General features: G+C 38.3%; 1 protein-coding gene across 3 annotated transcripts in view; it reads left to right on the top strand.

The window, feature by feature from the left end:
* The window catches only part of Stk3 (serine/threonine kinase 3), a 282,703-nt gene extending 274,212 nt beyond the window's left edge, over positions 1-8,491 (top strand). For all 3 annotated transcript variants that reach the window (XM_005381850.2, XM_005381851.2, XM_013512823.1), the window contains one exon: positions 7,152-8,491. In XM_005381850.2, coding sequence (XP_005381907.1) covers positions 7,152-7,310 — 159 coding nt within the window. In that variant the 3' untranslated portion in view covers positions 7,311-8,491. The remainder of the gene's footprint in view (positions 1-7,151) is intronic.
* Positions 8,492-18,986: the final 10,495 nt, after the last annotated feature.

The raw sequence follows: 18,986 nt of genomic DNA, 5'->3' as shown, positions 1-18,986 counted from the left end.
GTTATTTGAATTTTTTCTTTAAAGGTTTTTGGTTTTGGGGGGGTTTTTTGTTGTTTTTTTTTTTTAAAAAAGGAGATCTTGGCCTACCAACTGACCTAATTCCTAAAGAGGGTAGCAATTCTACCTTTCATTGTTGAGCTTCTGCTGCTTTTTCCCATTTCAAGAGACTGTTCTATAAAAATATTATATACAGGCTTTTCAGTACACCATGGCCTTCACAGCTGAATACTTAAAAAACATTCCCTTTTAGTTCAGGTTGAAGACCCTGGATATTTCTTAGCAACATACCCATTTTTGGTGCCTTCACAATTTGAGCTCCCTGAGAGTGCTAGATTAAGAATATTGAATTCAGTCATTGTAGACTTCTATCTGAAAAACTTTCCTTCCTTGGAAACATGACCAAATTTCCAGTAAAATTTTGTATTAGATAATTACTTAATTTGAATTTGTAGAATAAAAAATCTGTCCTCTGACAGAAAGCAGTTAGCATCTTTCTGCATCTTTCATCTTCTCTCTTCTACTTTAAAACTAAGAAAATCTTAGGTTTTAATGAAGGAAGGAAAAATGTTACTTAAATCACTGAGATCTAATGAGCGAGAAATGGATACCTTGAGATCATTGAGAATCACTCTCTTCTCAAGATTATGCATACCAAACTGGATTGTGGGTCTTGTTTCCTTCTCAACCAGACAGGAGCAAGTAAACAGAAGAATTATACCTGAACTAACTACATCCCTTTACAAAATTTCTTGCTATCTCATGGATGTGTTTTCACTGGTGATTTACTCTACCTGCATGCCCTTGTGTGCACACATCCACACACATATGCCTGTCCGCGCGTACATACACACAACCTGAATTGTGAAGGTAGAGTTGGAGTTTTCATTCACCAACTTATGCATAATATAGAAATTGAGTGCCATAAGCAATATGTTATAATGAGCTGTACCATTAGCCAGGAGCAAGCTAGCTCTTATTTTCTTACCTAGAATAAGGAAGTAAAATTAGATTATCTCTGAGGTCCTCTTTTGTAGGGAGATCTGTGAAAGTTTAACTCTTAACCTCACTTTATAGTTCATGCTTTTGTTGAGCAAATGACTGAGTCACAAACAATGACTTTTAACAGTCTTGGATATCAAAATTTATTTCTCCCAGACTCATATAATATAATTTACCTGATTGCAGTTTAAACTTTTTGTGGAAATTCATTTTATTCTCTGTCTTTAGTAACATGTCTTACGTCCTGATATTTATCATCTCAGATTTTCCAGAAAAGCAAAATAGGAAAAAAAAAAAGCTTCAGGTAATGAACTAGTATTGTTCTGAAATGCATCTCTTTGCTGACTGTATGATTTTAGAGCAGTTATGTTTCTACTCCCTTTGCCTTCAAGTTGTTCCTCTTACTGCATGTCAGTCACTTTGTTCACTTAGTCAAGCATGTTCTCCATGATATTTGTAAAGACTGTCAAACTACAGTATTCTCTCACAATATTAAGGCTCAGAGACTTGAGAATCTTTCTATTGTGCAGATACTATTTCATCATTAAATTCAAAACTGAATTTTATTACACAGAATTAGCCTAAAACATAAAAGTCATCTCCAACTGCTTTTTTTGTACATGTGTTTACATCACAGCAAAATTCCCAATGTATATTTAGTTTAAAATTCTTCTGTTTACTGACTTGACTTTCCAAATTGTGAAGTCAAATGGGGATCAAGGACTTCTTACTTCAGCCCTAGTTCACATCTATATTTGTTTTAGCACTAGCAAGTTGGTATATAGCTATGGCAATAAACTACTTTGTGCTTTATGTGTTGTCAAAAGATGGCACATAAGTAACATTTCTTTCCTATATTAAAAAAGTAAATTCAAGTTGATTTCCCATAACTTTGTTAATCGGTAAACATAACTAAAATGATTTCTCTTCTTTTTCATAAAGATTTTCAGGAAACCTGAGTTTGATGAACGAAGTTTTGATCATAGTAATACTGCTATTACTTCAGGAAGTTGGCCTTTTAATAGTATCCTGATTAACCCCTCCCCCAAAAAAACCCTTTTTTAATTTAGATTGACATTTTAAATGAGTCATAGTGGAATGTAGGACATTATAGAGCCATTTTTGTCATTGTGAGTCTCCATAAAATTTTATCTAGTGTGTAAACCTTTACCACTAAGACATTGAGCAGTTTTGTTTTTAAGACATTGAAGAAGTTATTTCTGCAATTTTCCCTCCCAAAGTGTTTTTATGCCTGTGGGAGGCTTGATAGTTATAAAAACCAAGTGCTACATATAGTATTCAAGCTTAATCAGAAATTAAAACCTGGGCTGGGGATTTAGCTCAGCGGCACAGTGCCTGCCTGGCAAGTGCAAGGTCATGAGTTCGGTTCCCGGTACCGGGGGAAAAAAAAAAGAAAAAACCCCACCCCCACCCCCCACAAAAAAAAAAGAAATTTTTTTAAAAAATAAAAAAAGAAATTAAAACCCAACTAGAGGTTTATGTCTGTAAGTAATACCCACTATATATAAACTGAAAAATTCTACTAGTCAAACTCTCTTTTTTTAATATTATAATCTAGATTTATTTAGAAACCAATCAGTATTTCTCCCAGACTCATATAATTTAATTTACCTGATTGCTGTTCAGGTAAATTAGTGTTCTCTTAACAAAGTGAGAAGACCCTCTGGACTACAAATGCCAAGTTTGGGTATTCTGTTTGACACCATAAACAGATTATAAATCAAGGGGAAACTTCTTCCTGCGTGATCTGCCCTTCATTGGGCTTCAGTTGTAGCCTAAATGCTGAGTTTTCTGAGTCTGTATCTTTAGCATGGATCTCTCTTCTGACCCCCAATCCCCAAGTTATAGTCCATATCTGATGTCTCTAGCTTGATGCCTTGGTCATACCTCAAATTCACTGCTTTCATTAACTTGCCAGTTGCTGATGATGTCTAGTCTATCACACTGCCCAACCTGGAAGCCTTAACCCTTCCTTTTTTCCTGATCCTTCGTAATCAGTCAGTCTCTCAAATCCCTCTCCAATTTTCAGTCTTCACTTCCATTGTTCTAGTTCACATTTAACCTTCTCACTAGACTGTTGCAGTACTACTGATGGGTCCTCCTGCCCCTGGTTTTTTGTTCTTACCGTGGCAATCCATTTGTATACCTGCTGCTGGAGATATTTTTCTAAAGCTCATATATGATCAGGTCACATCTAGCATTTCTTTCTTGTCACAGAAAGTTTATAGCAGCACACTTATGGCCTGTGGCAGTCAGGCCTTGCCCTGTCTTTCTTGCCTCATCTTCTATTCCTCTTCCCCCATAGATCCTTCATATCTCTGTAATACCATCCCTGCACCTTGTATGTTTCTGCTTATGCTGTTTGTCTTCCCACTCCCTTCCCATTTCCGGTTTCCTCAGCTTACTCATCTTCCAGTGAATTATCTGTGCAGCGACTTGCCCTCCCTGCTAGATTCCAAGCTCATTGTGAGAAGTGTTTTATTCATCTCAGTGCTTGATATGTGGAAAAAATTCAATAAATTTTTAAGAAAAGAGTCCTCTGAAGTTCTCTGACAACCCTCCTGAGCACATAGATAAGCATGCTGCTTATGCAGAAGTCAGATTTCCTATAGCCTCAGCCTTACAAAGCCAAAAGCTTGAAATCAGATACTTTAAAAATAAACAAACACTCGAAACAGGTATAACAAGCTTCAGCACTAAAGCCATGCTCTGTTAGCCTGACACAGTCGGAAGGCTTTCATTCACAGCCTACTTTTTCTTAGTGTAATGCCTTGTAAGATTGTGTAATTGCCTTTCTAGTTCCCATAAGTGAATAGACTTAATGTAGAGATAGAATAGTATACGTCCCGTGACAGCCAGGAAATGGAGCTAATGGCTTTTCCTCAAATAAAGATAAAAAGCCAAAAGAGAAAAAAATTAATATGTGGCACAAATAAGTAATAAGTATGAATAATAGTGGCTCACCATCAAGGAAAAGTTATCTACAGGCCTTTGTTCTCTGATTTAGAAGGCAGTAAAATCCTTTATAAAGACTTCCTGTTTAAAATTAGTGAAACAAAGTTTGTTACTAAAGTTTAAGTATTGTATTAATCACTTTGCCATTGCTAGGACGGAATAATTTGCCCAACATGCATGATTTAAAGGAGAAAAGGGGTTCTTCTGGCTCTTGGTTTCAGAGGTCCAGTCCATAGTAAGTTGCCTCTGTCACTCTTAGACCTGTAGTGAGAGGCCTCATCATGGAAGGAAGGCGGGGTAGAGGAAGGCTATTTACCTCATGGCAGCCAAGGAGCAGAGAGCAAGAGCCAGAGAGAGAAGGGGCTTGGGACAGGATATACCCTTCAAAGGCATGTCTCCAGTGACCTGCTTCATCTACCAGGCCATGTGTGCTAATGGTGTGTTCAGCTATGAATTTGTCAATGGATTAATTAATTAATGGGGTTATTGCCACAGGATCTTATCACATTCCCAAAACCCCACCTCTGAACACATGAGCTTTGGGGAGACATTTTTTTATTCAAACTGAAACAGGTACTTTATTAATTCACCTTAATGAAACACCTAAATTCTTAACCATGCCAGATAATGGTTCTCTGGTATTACAGGGCTATTTTTCCACAAATTTTATATATTGAAACTATAAAACTCTGTTAAAGGAGGAAAATATTTTTCCTGATTAACATGAGCTGAAATGAGCTGTCTTGAAGGACACTGAAGTGGAATTGGATCCTTTGTAGATGTGGGGGATGCTTCTTTCTCTGGGAAATGTGACTTGGGTCCACATTGGCCTTTCAAGTCCATATCACCTATTCAAACAGTTCAGAAAGTTCCAGAATTGGGCTGGGGATGTAGCTCAGCAGCACAGTGCCTGCCTGGCAAGCACAAGGTCCTGGGTTCAATTCCCGGCACCAAAAAAAAAAAAAAAAAGAAAAGAAAAAGTTTCAGAATTGCCAGGCAGCTTGTTCTTTTTCCCACAGTGATTTGAGCAGATGGATAATTAATACTTTAATTAAAAGTTAATAAAATATATAACAAAAATATATAACAAAACTATGAATTATATACAAATGTGTTTATAGCATAATATAAAAACCCATATACCTCTGTGACATATGATTAAAGAGTAGTGGCTTATTCTGTATATACCAGAGTTGCTTGTGGCCCAAAACAAGCAGTGCTCACGCTGAGTCCTTATTGCAGAGCCTGTACACTCTTTCCCATGATACTGCCATCCCTTAAGACATCTTTGGAACTCCTTTTGAATTTCCTTCAGAGGTTGTGACTCATTATTTTCAATATCCTCAGAATATTTTCAGCTGAGAGTGGATTTGATTTGAGGAAGGAGTCATTTATGGCTAGGTATGGTGAATAAAGTGGATGATCAGCTGAAAAGTGCTATTTTTGGTAACTGTAAGTAATGAGAGTGTTTTTCATCTTGACTCTTAAAGTAGCCAAAGATAGTTATCATCTCAAAACAAAAAATGAGCTGCAGTTTTTATCATTTTAAAACCAAGTCTGATTGATTGCTCTTATATAATTGGCCTGCCCCACAATTGGCCATAGCTCCCTGGTGTCTGAACCTGCTTTCCCTGGGTCCTCCCAGGGCCCCACTGGGCCTGTCCTTACTTCCTGCAGACCTACCACGGGGTCCTCCTCTGACCCCTTGTCTCTAGTGTTTTTAGTCATTCACTTAACGTGTACTGCTCTGAGGCACTCTCCTCTTCAAGGACCAGCCCCATCCCTACTCCTGAGAGGGCATCAGTTCACTCTTTAGGTCCCATTGAATTTACCACAGGCTCCTTTGTTGTTGAGGGGAACTTTGTTCAAATAACAGACCCCAATACCAGGAAAATACACACATGAACCTGCAGAATTTGCACTCAAAAAGCTTATTCATGGACTTAGGTACTTCTCGCCGTGATCTGTACCACATTCGGTGTGGGGTCTTGTGTGAGTACTTCAGTGACAACTAGCTGTTTAGGTTTCTTAAGGACCAGGAAATAGTACTTTGCATTCTTTATTGTACCCACCAAGATACTGAGTTTATGACAATAGCATTCTATAAATCATTGTGGCTTAATAAGCTTTTTAAAACTACCTGCCTACCACCATCACTATAATATTTAGTTTTTAAAGGAGACAATATTTTAGATTTTTTTAATGTTAATAAGAGAACCTTGTGCTCCCCAGATTATATCCCTAAAATGTGTTTCTCAGGAGATAATGCATTATCTTATTGTTTTGGTATATAAATACAGTAAAACTCAGGGTGCCATAGATCCTGTTATATAGCAGAGCAGATTTTATACCCCTTATACGCAACATGAGGCCTCTCTCCTGCTGTTGCACAGAAAACCAGTAAAGGATATGCTGTTGTTGCCTCCTAAAGCAAATATAATCAAACTGTAACGTATATAGTGAAGATTTCACAGGCACTTCATTCTCAAACTAGCAAGCCCACATCTAAACTTACACAACACAGTTTGTATCAGATTTGGTATATAAAGTACTTGGGGCATAATATTCAGAATAATGGGGGCTGGGGATTTAGCTCAGCGGCAAAGCCCCTGCCTGGCAAGCGCAAGATCGAGAGTTTGATTCCTGGTACCGGAAGAAAAACAAAAAACAAACAAACAGAATAATGCAGTTTTTGGTCTGAATGCTAAGCATTCAGTTAAATGGAGGCTAAAACTGTTCATTTAACCTTCGTCTGCTCTTGCCTCGATTCTCGGGTGTACTCTGGGGTCATGGTTATTGATTATTGTAGCACTCTGTAAGTGGCTAAGGTGAAAGATTAGAATTTCTGTCCCAGAAACAGCCTGAACAGCTCCTTGGCAGCAGTGATAGTGTTGTCATTGTGCTGTTTTATTTTTTTAACAGAGATATATTTCATCAGCTTTTTCTTTTATTTGCTGTTTCCTAAAAACAGGACATTATAATTGTTTTTACAAATTACTTGAAGTTCTTGCAAAATGTGACTTTTGGTCTTCAGGGAAGAAATTCTTGTTTTAATCATTGACCACCTTTCAAAGATACAAAGAATTTTGCTGAAATATTAATGTTAAAATTAATCGGACCTTAATATATTGTAGATATGGTGCTATACTAATATCTTTGTCTTTGTCTATATATAGTTAAAAAATTTAAGTTTAGAAGAACTACAGATGCGGTTAAAAGCACTGGACCCCATGATGGAACGTGAAATAGAAGAACTTCGTCAAAGATACACTGCAAAAAGACAGCCCATTCTGGATGCAATGGATGCAAAGAAGAGAAGACAGCAAAACTTTTGAGTCTGATTTCTTCTTTTACTACCTATTCTGGAGACCAAGAAACCACTAAGAATTGAAGGAATATTAGAATTTTTTTAATCCAAAAGCTTTATACTCTGCAACTAGGCAAAGGTCAAAAACTAATGATGGTACATACCTACGTAAATTCCCAAAGGCAAAATTTACATTTGTATCTACTATATTTTCATTTTTAATTGAGAATAATAGAAATGTATTCTCTCTTTCTGTCAGCTGAAAACCATTCTAAACTGACTATATTTAGAGATCTTGAAGATCCAAAGCTATTGTTTAATTGTACAGCACTGATGGGCTTTATGTCACAATATTCTTTATTCCTGTCTGGAAGCCTATTTATTGTAATCCCTTAGGTAGACTTATTTATTTATGCTATTTCACTTTGTTTTGTTTTTTTAAAGACAAACTCAGATAGCTTTGGTGAAGGTAGGAGCATATTAACAGATAATAGTGTACAACCAAATTATATTTCAGGCAGTGAGCTCTGAGGTACATTCCTTGATTTCCAGGATAGTTTTCCAATAGAAGAAGAGCAATAATAGCAATAGTGCCCAAATGAGCTGTACATTTTTTTGTATTGGAGCAATAATTCCATTTTTACCTTTTGAAATTTTGACTTTTGATATTTGCTACAAATAGAACTCTATATATTTAGGTCAAACAGAGCTATAATGTTTAAAACCAAAGAAATCAATGGAACCCTTGCACCAAAAAAAGTGTGATAAATATTTTAAAAGAAATGAAACCTTAATACAAATGTAATTTGTTAATACTGTTTCATGCTTCATTTGTAGATCTGTTAGCTAAACTGAATCAAACTTGCAATGAGCTCATCATATTTATTTCTGTGAAATTGTGCTCTATTATTATAGGACTTCGTGTTGATTTCATTTATTTCCTGAGAATTGGTAAACATCATGTGCCTGAGGATTAAAAAATGGCAAAAATGCTTCTATTGAACTGTGCAAACCTTGGGGACTGAAAAAAAAAAATACTAAAACCATTAAAAAGAAATTCATTTCTAAGCTGAATGAACGTTTGTATAGTTGAACTGGGACCAGTTGTTTCCTAAGCTGCATATGGCCATCTTGACAGTGTTTGTTCTCTTATGTGTTTAATTACTATGTGGAAGTCATAAAGACAAATAAATTTTACTGTGCCACCCAGCTCATTTCATCTCTATATCTTTTTTAAAACTCATGGTATGGACTCTGTCTTTTCTAGGCAAGAAAGATACTTGGCAGGGCAGGCCAGATTATGCAGTGGCAGCAACACTAAAACTGCAAGGGCTTCATGAGCACAGATTACTCCTCGCTTAAGCTCCAGGCCAGCCCGTATTGGCAAGATACCCTGCCCTGGTCATCCGCATCCAGGGACGTGCTGATGCAACATTTGTCACCACCATCAGGGGACATGGCCCTGGCGAGTCTCACATTCACTGTAGCCAACAGTGACACATGTCAAGTCAGCCACAACCCTGTATTCAGGACTAGTCATGTGGCCACTCCTGATTTCCAGAGAGCAGGGAAATAGAGCCTCAGTGGTGGCTGGAGTCACTGACCTCTGCCCCAGAAGTTATGTCATGTCTGCAAAGTTTTCTTCCTGATTAAAATAGCATTTGTGCCCAAACAAATGCCTTGAAGTAGCATTTGTCTCTGCTTTGTTGAGTCCTTACAAATAACATATTGTATAATTGCATATAAATGACTACCTTGTTATTAAAGGGCTTATTTTGCACATGCCAGAGCTTTATGTAATACATTAATAAGATGTTTTTAGTGCTTCAGCTAATCTTTATTGGAGTCCATTTGGAACAGTCAAATGACTTGACTAATTTTACCCATTTTCCTTTATTTTTCTTGCTCCATTCCAATACCTTGCTGATATAATAGAATCAAATAACTGATTTTCGAACCATCCAAGCAGAACTACCTATGTGAAATGGACAGAAACTTGTGGAAATTATTTCTCTTTCATTTTCAAATTTGTAATATTCATGTAGATTAAGCTAATGAGGTCTGTTAACCACTTCTACTAATTCAGTCTGAGCAAGAAGAGGCTTCCTTTGAATAATGTCATGTTCCAGTCACGTAATTTTTATGCAAATAGACTATATTCTTTTGTTATATCTGTGTCTATTTAAACATACATAGGTGTATATACACATGTTTAAGAGAGTCAGTAGCAATAAGTATTTTATTAGAGCCACAGTACATTTTAGGATAATCTACCTTAAGAGCTCTCCTATCTTCCTACTTCCAGCAAAGAAAAAAAAACTCAAATTGAACCGCAAACCAGAAAAGAAACTGTCTACATAAGCCTTGATTAATCATGACACGTTGGAGATTTTTCTAGGTATTTTAATGCACTTAAGAAGAAAATTTTTATTTTGACTTTGGTTGCTGAGAACTTTCCAGAAATAGGTAAAAGAGTACTTTCTCCACACCCCATTCTTTAATAAATAGTGTTGTGAATGTAATGGACACTAATGAATCAAAGTTTTATCTCACCAAAAAGCTAGCATTGTTATGTATATTTTTCTGTAGATGAGAAAGTTTTTCCTTTGATTTAATGAACTTAGATGACTCATATCTACAGACTTACATTTACACAGCTCATTTTAGCATAAATAGTTCTAATGCTCAAAATATGAGTTGTTTGGCCAGTATAAATTGGAGAAGAAAATGTATTTATTTAAATGGATTTTAAAATAATGACACTATCTGGGTCACCCTTGTTACTTTGCCACATAGCACTACAGACATTACTTACATGATTTTATATTTTTTTCTTCTGCTTATTTACTGAATCATACCCCCAAAGTTTAAAGTCACGCTGTACTCAGAGAGTTATGTAGCTTCTCTAATGGAAATTATATAATCCATTAATAAGATGTTTTTAACTTAGTCACAGGAAATCTTTTCAAATTACTGACATATTAACATTCAATAGGAATCTATTTTTGTTTCCTGTTCTATATGTTAAAGATTAATGATTAAATCCTGAAAGTACTGATTCTCTAAATAGAACATTTAAAAAAATAATTGGAGTTACACTACTTTGCTAACCTGTTATTAGACACAGACATTTAATTAGATATTTCATCAAAATGCTATTTTGGAGTACAAGGGTTTTTGTTGCTTTTTTTTGGCACAGAAGGCTAGGAATCTGGGGTTGAATGAGAGCCATTTTTCTTTGCTGTTTGAGGAATGTGATGAGACTGGATCCACGAAGTTTTATATACTGTAGTTGGGTAGGCTGGTGCCACTGAAGAGTAACTTGTCTTCCAGGGGCTAAGTCAGCTGCTCCCTGCTCCATGTCTACACAAAACACCTTTAACCTCAGCGAACCACTTCCTACTTTCTGGGTCCCAAAAAGACTCCAAGAGGAAAAACCACAAGAACTACGTCACTTCTTCCACCAATCTTGGGCGGAAAAGAATCCCAAATTCATTTCTCACAATGGGTCCTATCATTAGCAAGATTCCTGCCGCTACTGTCTTCACTTGATTAAGCTGCCTAAATAGAAATTCTAATTTTTACCCTCACTTTTCTGCTCACAGAATGAACTCTGGCTCCTGATACTCAAGACCTGTGACATGCCTCAGCTGACATTTATGACCTCATCTCCCATTATTGTTTTATTTCAGACCTTTCTCCCACCGAACTGAACTGCTTCCAATTCTATTATTGTTAGTTTATTTATCTTGTTCCTGGTTTGTAACGGTTCTGAAAGCAGAGAGCATTTATCCATCATGTTTCCCTACAGTCCTTGCCAGTATTTTAGATATAATTTAGTATTAAAGTTTCATTGAATGCAATGAACTCAAACAATAAAATTGTCATCATTAATCATGCAGGCTTTCTCTTGTTAGCATCCAGTCACTAGAACAACAACTATAAATCAACTCTTTTGGGGAAATCTTCTAAGCCATGTACTTTTGATACATTATCACAAAACTTAAGATGCATACTCCTTTTAATGAAAAAGAAAAGGAAGATTGAAAGGAAAGAATTAGAAAGATTAAATGAGGTCAGAGTTCTAGTTAATGCCAGTATGAGCTTTAAACCTCTGTCTCCAAAATCTTTGCTTTCCGCACGAGCTCACAATTGCCTAGTAAACACAGGAAGTCTGGCTCTAGAATGTTGGACAGAGTTGCTAAGCCTGCCTGCCGATCTATCTCAGAAAGTGATAATTACAGCTTAGGAGAGGATCATTGTTAGCTGATTTTACCTTTCCCACATTTCAGTGGAACCTATACTTTCTGAAATGGCATCTTTTCTTTCTGTAGAGGAAAAAAATGTATCTACTCAAGCTTCCAAGGTGAGTTACACAAAAAGATTTTTTTTTCCTTATTACATGTAAAGAACTTGTGCCTTGAACACTGTTTTCTTGTAAACCATATTTTATTCCCTCCCTTGCCACTTTTTCTTTGATAATGAGTACTTAGAGAAGCATTAATCATTACAATGGAAGGAGTCTGGCATTAGAAGTTAAATGAGCTGGATTCAAATCTAAGTTCTTCCTGTATGCTTTGTTGTCCTGGACAAATATAACCATTTGGCCAATCTGTTTCAATTTCTTTATCTGTAAAATGCAGCAATAAGAAACTCAAATATTCTAATATACCTATAATGTTTAACAGAGTTCCTGGCATAGGACATATGGGTATTAGCTTAAAAAATAAACTTACTAAACTTTGCAAGATAAAAAGACTAATGAATTCTAATTTCCTAGTAGAATATCCAGTACCTGCCTGCGTTTACACCAAGCCACTAGTTGTCTTTCACATTTTTGTAGAATGTTCCAAGGTGAACTGTAATCGGTGGAGTAGAAGTTAAATAAAACCTGAGACTAGAGCTCTCAGCTTTTAAATTCTCTTTCTAATGTTCCAGTGTCTGCACAATCTGCTGGGTGGAGTGGGGCAGTCCTCCAGCTGTGCATTTCTCAGCCTTTCCATTCGTTCCATGTCAGCTTTCTTTCCTATTCAAAAAGAAAATATTCTTGGCAAGAGTATTCAAATGAGAAGACATAATAGCACTTGGAACAGAAGACTTTGATGTTAAAAAAAAAAAGAGGTACACTGAGGAATCTAAAATGTAGAACTGTTTCATTATTAATGAATCGATGTGCAAATTCATGAATTCATTCTCTGTTGACCTTTCAGAAAGAATAGAGAAGTTTATTTTTAAAGCAAACCAGCTCATAAATCAGTTTACATGTTTCTAATGTGGCCTTTGAAAATTATTCTGGATAGTAAATCCTGATATTAAGAGACAGCTAGACCTGAGCCTTAAGAAATTTGCAGCAAGCCCTTTTGATTTTGAGGACAAACTAATTGCTTTAACAAGTAGTGATTTGGAGTATGATTTGAATTTGAATGTGAGGGGCTGGGGGTTTAGCTCAGTGGCAGAATACCTGCCTGGCAAGCATGAGGTTGTGAGTTCAATTCCCAGTACCGGAAAAAAAAAGTTTGGGGCCAAGGATATAGCTCAGTGGCATAAGTGCCTGCCTGGGCAAGCGCAAGGTCCTGAGTTCGCTTCCCGGTACCATATATAAATTTGAATATGGTAGGCAGTCATGGAAGTCCAAACAAATGTTTTTAAGTTATTAAAATCATTTTGATTTCAAGGAAATCAGGGTTGCTTCTTCAGGGTTGCTAGTTTTTTATTCATCATTCATCATTAAAGTAAATGTGACAAACACGTGCGGCCTGGCACCCTGTGAGCCCCGGTGACTTGCACTTCCTTTACTCATCAACATCCATTATTAAAACAAACGTGTCAACTTCTTTGCTGTTTGTGTACAAAATCACTGAAAACATAGTTGTAGCTTAACAGCGGATACGTACAGCCTGGAGCAAGGATTGGAGACTGCGTGTGTTCGTTGCAGCAGAGACAGGAGGGGTGACGGTTCCTCCTGTGGCAGTAGAAAGTGAGGAAGGCTTCACTGAAGATAGGCACAGCCTGACTCTTCAGGCTTGGGAAAGCAGGAGGGAAGAAGGCATCTGGGGAGGGCAGAGCATATAGAAAGGCACAGAAATAAGAAGAATACTCTGCTGGGGTTATAGTTCCGTGGCCCAGTGCCTGCCTGGCAAGCATGAGGCTTTGAGTTCAATTCCTAGCACCAAAAAAGAAAGAAAAAGAAAAGAAAGAGAAAGAGAAAGAGAAAGAAAGAAAAGAAAATTCTGTATACCTTTCAGTGTCTGAGAAAGTTCATTACACAATGAAAGCATTTAGAGAAAACACATTAAGGACAATTTGTCTCCCTTCTGCATTTAAGAGAAGTCATAGAATTATGTGTTTTTTAAATCTTTTTCCCAACTCATTAAATGTTTTCTAAATGAGTTAATTCCAAGTAATATCAGACCTATTTCCTGCCCAGATTTACTAGCCTTGCTTACCTATACTCATTCCTTTTTTTTTGTACCAGGAATAGAACTCATGACCTCATGCTCGCCAGGCAGGTGCTGCACCACTGAGCTAAATCCCCGGCTCTACTCACTTCTATTATATAATAAATATCTAGAAATGATGTCTGCAGAGGCTTGCAGGGGTTAGGTGTTGGGGCAAAGATGGCAGAGAGAGGGAGGCAGGTGGTTGGCAGCAATACCTGAGAAAACAGACTTAAGTACAGTTCTCCAAATCAGTCCACTTCCTGTGTGCCCTGAGAGAAGCTTTTCTCCTTTTGGCCTGCACATTTCAGCATTTTCCACTCTTACTTTTCTTGCAGCACTGAGTATTAAGCCCAGGGCCTTGAACATGCAGGTGCTGTACCCTGAGCTACACCCCCAGCCATTTCCCAATTTCAGTGAAGGTAATTTGCAGTAGAGGATGTGTCAGGGATAACAAAGTAGTATCAATTAAGACAAATGAGAAAAGATAAGTAGAAACCAACTGTAAAAAAGCAATCTGGGTCATATTGCTGGCTATGAATTTGGTCTAAATCTTCCTAAAAGCCAAAGTAAGGGAAGAAACCAGAAACCATTTGCATTGTCTAGCTATGCCGTCCAGTACGGTAGCCACTAGCGCTTGAGATGTGGCTAGTCCAAACTGAGATGTACTGTGAGTGTAAAATACACACTGAATTTCAAAGGCTTAGTTCCAAAAATGCAATATATCTCTACTGTTACATTTATTACCATTGAAATTATATTTTGGATGTTAGGTTAAACTACGTTATTAAATTTCACCTCTTTAATTTTAAAAAGTTGCTACTAGAAATTTTTAAGTTACATATGTAGCTCATATTTGTAATTCATATTATATTTCTGGACAGTGACAGTCTATAGATGAAAGCATTCATCAACTGAAAAGTGGATAAATAAAACGTGGTATATCCATACCAGGGAATACAGCTCAGCAGTAAAAGGGAACGAGATAATGGGTTTATTTTTAGGGTGATGAAAATGTTCTAGAATTGACTGTGGTGATGATTATACAACTCTGTCAATATATTAAAGACCATTGAATGATAAACCTTAAAATGAATAATTATGTCCGCCTATATTACAATCATTAAAAAAATGTTGCACTTCAAAAGACACACAAAACCCACCTATTAGTACCTAGATAAGAAGTGTCTCTCAAAGGGTATCTATTGGGTAGCATGCCATTAATATTCAATCCAATCTCAATATTCAGTTATCAGTATTCTCAGAGTAAGCACATGGGAAGAACTTTGTAGTTCTATTTTTTGTGGTGTTTCCAGTATTTGCCAATAGTATACTGAATTCAGTAAATACATATGTATGCTAATTGATCCCAAACTCCAGCCTTCAGCCCCAGCTTCTTCAGATTCCATGGCCGAGCATTCCTAATGGCCCACACGCACTACAACATGACCAAACACTTCCCTCTGTCTCTTCTGTCCAGTTAGCACGATCTTCCATCCAGTCACCTGTGCTAGGAACCTGGAAGTCCTCCTTGAATCTCCACTGCCTTCCACTCTTACCTTTGGATCTCTGTGCCTGTTGGGACTTCCAAGTGGCTCTCATTTCTGTGTCCTCACCTTTGTTCTCACTTCTCTGTGCAGGCCCTCATCAGCTCCTGCCTGGGCTATTGCAACAGCCCCTTAACAGTTTTCTGCTCCTGGTCTGTTCTCCTTAAATCAATTCCTGTCACTATGTGCCGGCACTATCAGTCTAGAACACCGTGAACTTCCATCACTTGCAGGATCAAGTTCATCAAAGCAAACATGGCAGCCTGTGACCGGGGCCTGCCTTTTTCTCTTCTTCTGTCTCAATACTTGCTTAGTGACCCATGTCTGACAGAGCTCCTGCTCACCCTCTTGAGATTTAAGTGACCAAATCCTACTCATACTGACAGCTTAACTCAGGAATATCTCCTCCGTCCACTAGACACGGGTCACTTCCATCACACCTTCCATATTGTGTTATAGTAGCTACTTATTCTTGTGTCTCACCTGCCGACCACAAGCTGCCTGAGGGTCAGGACTGTGCCCACACGTTTCTCATCTCCATAGCACAGTGCGGGCCCCAACACAACACTGCCTAAAATGTTTGCTGACTAGTGGATAAAACGGGCATAAAAGCAATGTGATTTAAATTTTGAATCTAGCTAAATGGCTAAGTCCTAGAAACTGGATTTTTAAGTGCCAACGTCCTTGCTTGTCTCCATGGGGACATGGATCATGTCGACTTTGCTCATCACTCTGTCTCCAGTGTCATTCCGTATTTTCTGGATGGGTAAACAGGAAGACAAATGGACAAATGAACAGAGATGCAAGCAAAGAAATGCAGTGAAAACAAACTGCTTCCATGACAGTAAGAGGCCTGACAGCCACAACATTATATCTCCATCATTTCCCAGTCCTGAGTCAGATCACTCAGCATCCAATAACCTGAAATGTGGAGAAGCATTATTTTGCCAATGGACAAAAATACTTGTCCAATTGGTTAAACATTTAAGTGACCAATATGCTGTATCTTCTGCATCTGACTACACTGTAAGGCCTGAATAAATATATCCAAGTTTCTAAAGGGAGAGACATGAGCTGCTTTATTGTCGCTATGGAGTGAAAATGCTCACATCTCCAAATTATTCAGGAAGCATGTCTAGACTGATTCATACAAGACAGACAAATGCATCACCTCTGTCTCACAAAAATAAAAACAAGAATGGTATGAGTCAGCTGATTTTCCTTCTTATACTCCAATTGTCAAACGTACAGAAATCTGAATGAAAATGAAGGAATCTATACTCAGAATAGTCTCAGGCTTCCTGCTTTATGAGGAATCAACCCAAGTACTAAAACACTGCTCCATAAACAATAGTCATTGGATGGGTGGAGAGAATACAACCATGCTGGCATGCCGGAAAGTTAGAACATCGATATATTGCTACCAGTTGCATTTTTAAGTTTATAAGCTTGTTTTATGTATGATTAATATGCAAAATCCAAGCCTTGATAACAGACTAACACCTGTTATGGCACATAACAGATGCTATAGTAGATGCTTAATGGTTCAAGGAAATGTAGGACATAACTTATTGAGTTTCTGTCTGGCTTCAAAGAAAACGCTTATTAGAATTGTGTTATTTACCTTAATGACCATGACTGTTGGTTTTGGAGCCAGAGAGAAGTCGGTTGGCCTTGGGCAAGGTATCCAGGCTCCCAATGAATAAGGTGATTGTCCACCTTACTGATGATCGTCAGAGGGAGGTAGAGTTAGAAAGAATGAGGCTGATCTTTATAAACTGTCATGGGAAAAAATACCTCTGGGTGATACTGGGGAATTTCTTGTTATTGTTTTTTTTTTTTTTGGTTTTTCTCGCGGTACCGGGAACCGAACTCACGACCTTGTGCTTGCCAGGCAGGCACTTTGCCGCTGAGCTAAATCCCCAGTCCTACTGGGGAATTTCCAAAATGCAGCCATTTATAAAACAACTGTTCCATTCTCCTGGTACTCAGATCCGCATGTAAATTCATAGGAAGCTCTGGAAGGATATAAACCAAGACAGTAATGGTTACTCCAAGGAGGGGAATGATGCTGAAGGGTTGTGTTCATGTACTTTTAGGGTTCTTTCTGTAAGGTTGAATTTTTTTAATGAGGAATGTATTTAACTATTATTGGTATAGTTACAAATCAATCCACTTTAAAATTTCTGTAAAATATCTACCTTTCAGGGTTGTGACAAAGGCTTTAAAAGGAGACAATGATTATTAAACGCATTTCCTGGCACAAAGAATGCACTTGTCAGATTATGTGCACCATTCCTGGTAAAGACTCCTGACAAAGGCACCAGGAGCCCTCTTTTCCGAGCACCAGCTCCATGCCTGGTACTGTCTTTACAATTTTACTTTTCTCTCTAAGGTAGAAGTTATGGGTGACACTGGGCTCATTATTTATCCTCTGTGATTTAGATTCCTCATCAACTAATGGGAATAATAATGAAACCTATTTTATGGAGGAAATGAAATTCATAAATACAGATAAAATGTCAGAATAGTGTTTAGTGGATATTAACTATTAATGTCATCATCCTTTTGTTTTAACTGAGAAGACAAATGTTCAAGAAGATGATATGACTTGACTTAACCAACTCCTCACAACTAGTAAATGTGTGACCTAGAACTTTTAATAAAGATCTCTGAAAGTTTTTTTGCACTGTACCACTGGGCAGTGGCATAAGCACACACACACACACACACTCACATACACATACACAAACATGCATACATAATAAAACTGAATAGAAAACAAAATATGGGCCAGGAACTGGCAGAGGAGGGGACAGGAGTTATGGTTTATGGTGTACAGAGTTTTAGCTGGAAGTGATAAAAAAAAGTTCTGGAGGTGGATAATGATGGTTGCACACTAGTGTAAATGTACCACTGAATTGCACACAGAAATGTTATATACTTTTACCACAAGTATAATTTAGGAAAATAAATTTTAAAAACTAAAATGGAGTAAAGTTGCTGTAAGATTGCCAGTCTAGGAGTTGGAGTTACCACCACAAGCTCTTTTCTCTAGGGCTTCACCTCGTGGCATGGCTCAGAATTCCTGCCACTTCCCCTTTTCCTTCCTTTTGCTCACCCACCCACCCGTCCACCCGCCGATCCATCCTCTCATCCATCGTCTCATCCATCTGCCTGTCCACCCGCCCATCCACCCATCCACCCATCCACCCGCCCATCCACCCATCCACCCATCCACCCGCCCATCCACCCATCCACCCATCCACCCGCCCATCCACCCATCCACCCATCCACCCACCCATCCACCCATCCACCCACCCATCCACCCATCCACCCATCCACCCACCCATCCATCTGCCCATCCATCCTCCCATCCACTCACCCATCCACTCACCCATCCATCCTCCCAACCATCTGCCCGTCCACCCGCCCATCCACCCGTCCATCCGCCCATCCATCCGCCCATCCACCCACCCATTCATCCACCCATCCACCCACCTATCCGTCTGCCCATCCATCTGCCTATCAGTGCCTCTGTGGCCTGCCATCTGCTCCCTCACTCTGCTTGCCTCTGGGCCTTGCCTGGCCCATGAAGTGGGTTTGAGGCTGGCGGCAATTGTCACCAGTCCTGCCCCCAGGAATCTGGACGCGGGCTCTCTAAATCCTAGTTCAGATGTCGCCTCTTCTCTGAAGGCCATCAAAGGGTATGGTCTTGCC

The sequence above is a fragment of the Chinchilla lanigera genome, unplaced genomic scaffold (genome assembly GCF_000276665.1).
Source record: "Chinchilla lanigera isolate Chin_1 unplaced genomic scaffold, ChiLan1.0 scaffold00016, whole genome shotgun sequence".
Classification (NCBI taxonomy): Eukaryota; Metazoa; Chordata; class Mammalia; order Rodentia; family Chinchillidae; genus Chinchilla; species Chinchilla lanigera.
Note: the sequence above shows the minus strand (reverse complement) of the source record. Positions and strands in the feature narration are given on the sequence as shown.